This window comes from Podarcis gaigeae (genome assembly GCF_964106915.1).
Source record: "Podarcis gaigeae genome assembly, chromosome: 10".
NCBI classification, from domain to species: domain Eukaryota; kingdom Metazoa; phylum Chordata; class Lepidosauria; order Squamata; family Lacertidae; genus Podarcis; species Podarcis gaigeae.
The window spans coordinates 45683135-45693080 of record NC_139686.1 but is presented as its reverse complement, the minus strand read 5'-3'; the positions used below and the strand labels follow the sequence as shown (position 1 = coordinate 45693080).

At 44.3% G+C, this 9946-nt stretch overlaps 1 protein-coding gene and 1 long non-coding RNA gene across 4 annotated transcripts in view; one reads left to right on the top strand and one right to left on the bottom strand.

Annotated features, from left to right (window-relative positions):
- Positions 1 to 1723: 1723 nt before the first annotated feature.
- LOC310825706 lies at positions 1724 to 3090 on the bottom strand. Of its 2 annotated transcripts, none has more exons than XR_014555465.1 (2): positions 2960 to 3090; positions 1724 to 1942 (listed from the first exon to the last, which is right to left on the bottom strand). It is a non-coding gene; the product is annotated as an uncharacterized lncRNA (long non-coding RNA). The 2 variants fall into 2 exon arrangements; XR_014555466.1 differs by having other exon boundaries at positions 2963 to 3072.
- Positions 2431 to 9946, top strand: part of HMGA2 (high mobility group AT-hook 2) — a 133930-nt gene continuing 126414 nt past the window's right edge. Inside the window, exons 1-2 of one of the 2 annotated variants that reach the window (XM_083699522.1) lie at positions 2431 to 3305; positions 5733 to 5819. In XM_083699522.1, the coding sequence (XP_083555648.1) occupies positions 3177 to 3305; positions 5733 to 5819 (216 nt within the window). In that variant the 5' untranslated portion in view covers positions 2431 to 3176. The remainder of the gene's footprint in view (positions 3306 to 5732; positions 5820 to 9946) is intronic. The other variant, XM_083699523.1, reaches the window with a different exon arrangement.

Genomic DNA, 9946 nt, shown 5'->3' with positions numbered 1-9946 from the left:
CATCAGCATCTTAAGGTTTTCCACTCTCTCATTTCCCTGATCTTCCTATCCACTCTACCCTTCGACTGTCCAAAGCCCCAACATTTTCATCTTGAGTTGACCCTGTTGCTTCTGAGGTGTCCATTACAGCCTGCTCAGTCCCAAGTGTCCTCCCAAGGGCCACTTTCCCTCAAGTCCATCCTCCCAGGGGCCACATGACAGGGATGGGTGGGGCCAGAGGCAATGGATATGACTCCTCTCTTTGGACACTAGTCTACATTCCACCCCTACAAAATCAGTGGTCCCTCTCTATCCACCCTCCAAACAAGTGAGGTGAATTATCACTGTCTAAGGACACCTTCTGGCCACAGAGGCATGTGAGCAGGAGGACCAGTGAGAGGTGTGGCTGGGATTAATTTTTGGGTGTCAGACTCTGGATCGCCAAATATTCTGGAAGGTTGAACAGAGAAGACTGAAGAGCTACATTTGGCCTCTCGGCCTCGATGCGTTTGGAGTTTATATTTATCAGTGGAAATTGAACTTAACGAGCCACCCATTTAGACATGCACATGCAAGTGTACACATGCATAACATAGAAGAATGTTTTCTGTATTCAGATAACGTATAATAGTCCCAAGTATCAATATTGTGTTTGTGGCTTGCAAATCTCTAGCACAGATTGGCTGAGCTTATGGGATAGCTCAGAATGTTTGTTCAGGAAACTTAAGCAGTTTGCAGGCAAATTGTGTGAGGAACGAGAATGCCGTCAGCTCGGCTGAGGTTTAAAAACTTACACTGAGAAAAGATTGTAGGAGGTAAAGCTCAGAGGCAAAAGGAAGGATGCAGAATGAGCAATGGATTTAAGAAGGAATATGGATAATAATAATAATTTTATTTTTTATATGAAGCGAGGTATGAGAATGAGGTTTGAGATGAGTGAATGAGAATACAGTGGTACCTCGGGTTACAGACACTTCAGGTTACAGACTCAGCTAACCCAGAAATAGTACCTCAGGTTAAGAACTTTGCTTCAGGATAAGAACAGAAATCGGGCGGCAGCGGCGCGAGGCACCATTAGCTAAAGTGGTACCTCAGGTTAAGAACAGTTTCATGTTAAGAACAGACCTCCAGAGTGAATTAAGTTCTTAACCTGAGGTACCACTGTAATACAACTGAGACACTGACAATGACATGGGCAGGCAAGGGGCTGTTGGACTACGACTCCCATCATCAGTCTCACCCAGCATCACCGATGTTCAGGGATCATGATGGCTGTAATCCAGCACCAAGTTGGGCAAGGCTGGTCTAGAGTTTGAGGGCAGTTCTGCTATTTGAGGCTTTTGTCACCATAGCATTGTGAACGGCAACCAGAACGAGCCAGGAAAGGCCACGAAACCAATGGAGAGAGGTGGTAAATGTATGTTGTGTGCTGATTTTGATCCTAACTTGCCAGTTCTTTGACCAGTCGGTTCATTTCTTAAATGGAAGGTAAAAGGATCAGAAATCACCTGTCAAATAAAAGTGATCACTAATAAAAAAAAAGTTATGTCAGAATATGGTCAACCAGGTATAAGAGGCTAAGCCATGGTTTGACTTGGCATTCCATGTGGACCCTGAATTGTTGCCAGTTTCTCCCAAGCAAACTATGGCCATCAAACCAAGAACCACCTTGGTTCCGGGTAGGGCAGCAGGGCTGGGGGAACAGCAAAATGGATGCCATTTTTTTTCCTTTGGGTACCCACAGCTTTGTTCATTCAGGCGAAGCCATTGTTTGGCTTAGTGTGATGTGTGAACCCAGTCATAGTTTGGTGTGCGTAGAGCAAGATTCTCAGAAGCAACCTTTTCTTTCTTTCTTGACAGTGTCCACCGTGTCAACTTCTTTGGTACCTCTGAATAGCAGAAAGTGATGCATTTCCCAGGGGGAAATCTGAGTCACGTTAGTAGTCATTTTGAAAAATGCCACCTAGAAAAAGCAACCCGATTAATTTATGGAGGTTTTCAGAGCAGAACCAAAAACACACTGTGGCTGGCACAGAGCAGGAACTGTTAACCCCGGTAGATAATTTGAGAAGTACTGGTCTCTGAGGCCCAGTCCGACCCCAAAAAGGCTTGTTGTATGTGCTGGAAGGGGATTTCAACAGTATTTGGTGGCCTGGCCCCAAAATGGCTACCAGTACCAACATCTGACAGGTACCAGTTGTAGTTGCTGCATTCCTGCTGGGCACCAAAACTGATCGGCTACTTCAGGAGTTACGGGGGGGGGCTGCGCTTCCATCCATTGCTGCTATCTTTCTAATACTGTAATTTTTTAGGTCCAAAACCAGCCCCGACCGCCGCCCCCCCCCCGCGTAGCTTTACCGCCTCCTTTCCTCATGGTGGCTTTTCCCTCCGCCGACCCCCAACGCCCTCCCATTTCCCCATTTATTTATTTTTTTAAAAAACCTCACAACCCTCATCCCAGTTGCCACCGGGGGCAGGAATCTCCTATTCCCATCCCCAGCAGGCAGCTCACTCCCAGGCTCCGGCATCGTGGTGGTTGTTCTGGGGTGGGGGGAGGAGAGACCCTTGTCGTCCAATCCCTCCGCGCTTATCCAACTATAGCTCTATTTTCAGCCCCCCCCCCCCCAGCTCCGATCTCTCTTCCTCTCCCGGCGTGCCTGATACAAGGCAGCCGGAAGGCGCGCTGGGTCCTCTGCGCGTCTTTGCCATGCGTCTCCTCTGGAGCTGAAACGCACCGGAGGGCTGCGGAGCCCCCGCTCGCCTACGACGAGGAGCGCGCGCGTCCCGCCCGACCGCCCACCCTTCCTGCTCTCTCGTGGCGGCGTTGCAAGCCAGCCTCGACGTCTCTCCCCCCCCCCAGCCCCCCGAAAGGAAAAAAGGAAAAAAAAGGGGGGAAAGCCCCCTTCCAAAAGCTGCGTCCTCCTGCCTTTTCAAATTGCAAAAAGAGGCTGCAGCAAACACCCAACACCACCATTATTACCACCACCGCCGTCGTCGTCGCCACCTCCTCCCTTTCTCCTTTTGGCAGCACCAGGACGTCCGGTGTGGTGCTTCTGCTGCTGCTGCTGCTGGGGGCAGCGCGCACGCGAGCTCGCCTTCGGCGCCTGCCGCTTTCTTCCGAGGTGCCTGGCCGGGCGGGCGGGCGAGCGAGCGCGGAGGCGACGAGAGCGCGGCTGCAGCCCAAGCCAGGAGCCACGATGAGCGCGCGAGGCGAAGGAGCCGGTCAGCCCTCGACTTCGGGAAGCGCCGCCGCCGCTTCCCAGGAGCAACCTGCCACCTCGGAGCCCCCGAAGAGGGGTCGCGGCAGACCCAGGAAGCAACCCCAAGTTAGTAGCCTGGACGCGGAGAGCGCGCGCAAAGCCGGGTTGGCGGAGGAGGAGGAGGGGGGGACACCGGGAGGGCACGTGCCCGGCGGCGAGGAAGCGGCGCGTGGTTGGAGATGCGACGGTGGTGGTGGTGGTTGCTGCTGCTGTTATTGTTGTTGTGGCGGCGGGTGCATTTGCTGACTGCGGGAAAGAGGATGGGGGGGGGCAGGCAGTCCCTCTTGGCGAGGACAGAGGAACGTGTGTGTGTGTGCTGGATTGTCCGTCTGTCTGTCTCTCCGGGCGCGCGCGCGCGCTTGTTTCTTTTTAAAAGGCGAAAACTTCCCTCGGCCTTTCTCTATTGTGTGCCCGGGAGGGTTTATTTGGCTCTGGAGCGCAGAGCAGCTCGGATCCCACCAACCAGCGCTCCGAGCAGATTTTTAAACTGGAGGGGTTTGCAAGGGAAGCAGCAGGCAGGTTGGGCTCCCCGACTGCCTTTGCTACGTCTCAGTCTTTTGTGTGTGTGTGTGTGTGTAGTTGGTCTCCCAGAGGGCACTGCCGTCCCCGGTCCTCCTTATCTTGGCTATGGGGGGTTTAAAAAACGCGCCACACTCCTTCGGTGCGTATGTACAAAAGGAGACCCTTCCTGATCGCCTGCATGTCTGCGTTATCACATTCCACCCCACGCACCGGGAAACTCGGCTTGCTTTTTTTTTAAGGGAGGGGTGATTTTGGCTTGGGGGACCCCCCCACTCCCACAAATCTCCTCGGGCACTTTCTGGCAACCCACAATCGAGCTCGGTTTTGCTCGCCGATCATGTAAGAAAGACGCCTGGCTCTCGCTGCCTCTTTGCACAAGGCAGTGGGAACGCCAGAAATACTTTGTACTTCTCTAAGTAAACAGGCCAGTGGGGATACCGGGCTTTTTTCTCTACTACACACACAAGTCTGCGAATGCAACCAATTAAGTATTGCAGTTGTAGCTCTGCGGAGCCGGCATGGAGAAAACTGCATCCTGGCCGGGGTTGCTGCTGCTGCTTGCAGTGTTTTCGAGATCCTCGGAAATAGCGATCGGGCAACAGGGATACGCGAAGTGCATTTAAAACTTGACTTCCGCGGGCTTTTCTCTCTCCCCCCCCTTTTTTCTTTTTTTAAAAAAAGTTTACTTCATTCATTATCGTCAAACCACTTCCTTTCAGAGCAAATCAGATGATCAGCAAACCGATCTGAGCCCAGAAACGCCTCGGAAAGGGCGCCTCTTAGAACGAGGGTGGATGAGCACCCCCAAAGTCCTCACGCCCAGCCGCTCCTATGTTCACCCCCCTTTCTCGAGTGAAATGCAATAAAATACCTTTCGGAAGGATTGAAGCCCCCTCCCCTTGCGTTACCTTTGTTGAGCTATCACGACGTTCCTTCCCCTTCCCAGCTCACCCACCTACCCCAGCCTTTTTTTTTTTTTGTTTGTTTTCGCAAAAAGTGTGTGTGAGAGAGATTTGAGAATGGAATGTTTAGGGTTTCAGTGGATTTCACAGAAAGAGCCCCCCCCCCAATGTGTCTCCCCTCTTTCCCCCCTCCCAGTCAGTGTTCAGCATTGTTTCTGTTGTGACTCCTTTGGAAGGATATTGTGTCACTAAATTTCCTTTCTAGCCCAAGAGTTTACCAATAGGGAGAATTCCAAGACTCCTTTAACAAACTGAATTTAATTAGTCTTACCACTAATCCAAATGAAATGTTCAGTATTTGGAAGTGGATGTGGAGGAGATGGATATATATTTTCTTTTAGTCCATATGATTCACTGAATAAATATTTGGAATATCTGAAAACTGAAATCATATTCAGATGATGATTTTATTTACTATCAAACAGAGAAGCCATTGGGCAGCAGAGTGAAAACAATCAGTGTTTTTATATACCTTGGAGCCCAGCCTTACCAGGACAGCACTCCACACAATATATAACGTTAAGCTATAGAACAAGACACAACTCTCTTTGTAACTTTCAGATTTATTTTTTTAAACTATAATTTAGACAGACTTCAGTATTTTAAGTTCTTTCATATTGGAAATCTACATCGAAATTAAACCTTTTATGTGATTGCAAATGTAAATCAAACGAGTAATTATAAATCAATTGTGAAAAGCCATGAATAGTTAGAATTGCAAACGTCATATCCTTGATTATAAAGGTTGGGGAAGTTTATATAAAGAATGGAAAGAGTGTCAGAGCATACACACATTTTCATTAGTTTGCCATTCACTTCCAGTAGGCATGAACAAATGTTTTAGTAAAATGCACTCACGTTAATGTTTTTCTGCTCTTTTTATTTTATTTCACTATTGAAACTGATTGAGTAACTGACACTGTTTGTTTTGTGCATGTTAAGTGTCCTACGTTGTGTTTCGGATCTTTATTGAGATTCTTGCCACAATAGCATGTTTTCCTGTGTTTAGGAACCAATGGGAGAGCCATCTCCTAAAAGACCAAGAGGAAGACCTAAAGGAAGCAAAAACAAGAGTCCCTCTAAAGCAGCGCAAAAGGTGAGGTTTGCTCATATTACCACCCACCTATCAGTCACTGTCCAAAGGATTTCAGTTGTGGAACATCTAATCTGCAGAGTTTGTGCCATTTTAATAATATTTCATGAAGGGATGTTGTAGGAGGAGCCAGAACATTCTGGGGCAGTTTTCCTTCCATTCTGAAATTAGCAATCCTTGGTTGCTACTTAAAGATATTTAAGTTCTGCACTCTAGGGTGCTGCTGTAGAAGAAATAAAAATTGAGTGCTGAGAATTAAGTACATTTTGAATGTCTTATCACTAAAAATGCTAATTCTGCAGGCTTCTACGTTATATCCAAACTGTCTGCTGCAGCTGAGTGTTTCATTAAAGGTGTGGATGGGCATAAAACCAATGATGCCTTGGTGAGAATCAGAACTTTCTGAAAAAGTGTTAATTATCAGAAATTATTATAGGGCATGTTCTAGGGCACTATGCTAACTTATGCCTTATGTTCTTTGCTGGATTCATTTTGGAGACAAGTTTTTGAAAGAAAATAAAAACCATTTTTTGAACCATCATTAAAGTTTGAATATTCTCAGGAGATGGGAGACACCAACAGATTAGTTGTAATGAAGGGATGGTTTTTGAAAAGTTGGCTTTTGAAAAGACTTTCAGGTTCAGTGGAAGTGAAAGAACTTTTTTATCTAACAAATGTACAAATACTGGGCTAATAATATTTTTTTTTTTACCAGAAGAATACTAGTGACATTAAGAAACAGTTGTATGGAGCTTTGAAAATAAACACTGGAGTCATGTTTCTGTAGACAAGTCACCCAGCAGTTAGCACCAGTACTCTTAATTTACAAGTACAGTGGTACTTTGGGTTACAGATGCTTCAGGCCCCATTAGTTAAAGTGGTACCTCAGGTTAAGAACGGTTTCAGGTTAAGAACGGACCTCCAGAACGAATCAAGTTCTTAAGCCAAAGGACCACTGTATATTGTTGAAAACAAAGTCTTACCAAACCTGGATGTCAACTGTGGTGTATGTTCTTTAGCTGTGTAATTGTTAGAAGCTATGTGGCAGAATGCCTTTTAGAAGATTGTTGTGGGCTCCCCAGATTATAGATAATTTTTAGTATGGTGGTTTGTGCTTGTGGGAATTAGTCCTGTTATGTTTGATAGTTTTCAGAGTTATAAAATACCACAGCAAGTTATGATAAATTTTATTTTATTTAGGGACTGACTGTGGTCTTGTGTCTGTTTTATTTTAACTTTTGGATATCATTACAGAAAACCTTTCCCTTCTCTCTCTCTGCTCTTCCCCTTTTCTCTCTTTAGCAGCTGAAGTTTAAAAAGGTATATTCAGCCAGCTAAGTGGTCCATTCCATTAACTTATGGTCCTTCAGATGCTGTTTGACTCCAGCTCCCATCAGCACCAGCCAGCATAACCAGTGGCCAGGAATGATGGGAGTTGGAGTCCAATAACATCTGAAGGGCTGTAGGTTAGGTACCTGTGCTTTGAGATATATATCCAAAAGAGATATATATCTACAACTCAGAGTAAGTTCTATCATTTTGAACCTCTTAGGCTGCAATCATACACACACTTACTTGGGAGTGCAAGTCCCACTGAACACACTGGGCTTACTTCTGAGTAGATATAAGATTACATTGTAAGTGGTCAAGCAAAAATAAGTGTTAGGGAGACTCTTTATAATATGCAGTTAAAATTGCGTTTACAGCAAGGAACGTTTAAACATTTATAGAGCTTAAACAACAAATAAACTTCCTATCAAAATTATTTTAATGCACACACTATTGATTTCAGTGGGACTTAAAAGGATGCTTAGGGTTGCAAGCCTATGGAGAAATATTCAGCCTACATTTGTAGGAACATTTTGGAATATAAAGTGAATTTTAGGCAGAATTATAGACTGAAGCAGTTTAATTTTGGAGCTGCAAAGTTTTCTAAGTTTGTGAAGACAAAAGCTGCTCGCTATTGTTCACAATAAATTTAGTCAAAGGTCAGATCATTGCTATTAAAATAATTGATTATTTTAAAGTTACCAGTCTGACTTGACTTTAGTTTCTTCAAATGAATCATATCAACATTGCTTCATTTATGCTGGGTATAAATAATCAGTTGGGTGCCCATGGAAATGAATGGAAGTTGTCTAATATTGCAATGCGGCAGCTGGGCAACTACCATTCATTGGAACTGGGGCTATGTAAGATGTTCTAAATGGACATCTTAGTAAATAAACATTTAGTAAACCTTTCATAGCAAAAATCATAGTAAAACCTGCATGCTGGTTGAACTCAAAACAAATGATCTGTGTCTGATATTTGTGTTTTATGTTCACATATGAGTTGGTTTGTTACCTATTTTTAGAAGGTCAAAACTTGGTAGGAATGCTTGCAAGGAAGTATATACTGTACAGTGGTACCTCAGGCTAAGTACTTAATTCGTTCCAGAGGTCTGTTCTTAACCTGAAACTGTTCTTAACCTGAAGCACCACTTTAGCTAATGGGGCCTCCTGCTGCTGCCGCGCCGCCAGAGCACAATTTCTGTCCTCATCTGAAGCAAAGTTCTTAACCTGAAGCACTATTTCTGGGTTGGCGGAGTCTGTAACCTGAAGCATATGTAACCTGAAGCATATGTAACCTGAGGTACCACTGTATAACCAATCCTATTCTAGAGATCCGTGTGCGCATTTGGATGTGCAAGTTGCCTCATCCATTCATTCCAATGGAGGGAACAGGCCCACTTTTATGGATGATGGTTTACACAGGTGTACCTCCTCCATTGGAATGAATGGGGAAACTCCATATATGAACAGCATGGTTGCGTTGCAACTTCTACACTTGTAAGAATTCCCTGGTTTTGTGTCTAAGGTTAAGGTTTACAACTCCATGTGATGCCATGCTGATCCTTCAGAGCATTTGGAATTATTGCAAAATATCTCTTCTTTAAACAAAAGCAAAAAGCTTCGGTTTTGAGGATGTCAACTCTTGGAAATCACCATTGTGAGGCATGCTTGTTCATTTTTTGAAAAAAAGCTTCCATATGGTTTTATATCCATCTTTCAAAGCAGTGCTTGTTCACTGCTGAAGAGCATTTTACCCTTAAAAGATGGTTCTATATGCAGTGAAAAGTGGCTGGAATTTCTGTTGAAGAATGAGTGGCCTCTTTTTCAAAGGGAGCTAATTGAAATGTATTATGCCTACAACATGCCAGATAAACGTGCAAGGCTAGAATTCACAGAGGAGACCTAAGAAGGCACTCATGATTAATTGATCAGGTGTTCTCTTGCAAACTCTTGCACATCATAATTAAAAATGTATTACACAACTGACAGGGAATTTTTTTAAAAAAGAAATGCACATAAGGAGGTAGATTGCCTTGTTATATTTCAACAACAAATACCTTTAAATCTTTGTCCTGGGATGTTGATTGCTGTGTGCATTTAAAATTTCTTGGTGCATGGCTTGGTTAAAAAAAACACAACGTTGCAAGACTTGTGTCTGGACTTTGAAAACTGGCCTAAAGGCATTAAAAATCCCCAAATTGAGCTTGTTAGGAGATTAGCAGTGTGGAACTTGACAATGCATACAAAATGCTGCAGGAACAGTTGAGCAGTGTGTTTCATGCCCGCTGAACAAATCTCAAGAGTGTAGGCAGGTAAAAGCAGTCATGTAAAATCCATAACTAAATGAATTCATAATCTAATAAAATTTGTAAAGTTTGAATCCATGCAGAAATTATGGTGAGAGATAACAAATCCAAAGATGAGAAGTACATTCACTGTGTTCATATATATATTTAGAGCTGTGCCCCTCCGCCCAAACAAATTCTGACATTATTACTTGAAAACCTATTCTCTAAACATTTGGAAATGGGTAGCTTATGTTCTATAAAGGCACCCCGTAGACATATTTCTGAAAGGATGTAAATATCACAGTTCCTGCTCTGCATGTAGGTTTTTTTGTTGTTCATGTTCTGGGCTTGAGCTTGATAAAAACACAGAGATAATTAACACCTACCTAAGAGGTTAGAGGTGCTGCCAGATCAAGTTCATCCTAGTTTTAAAAGTATACCGTATTTTTTGCTCTATAAGACGCACCAGACCACAAGACCACAGTTTTTGGAGGAGGAAAACAAGAAA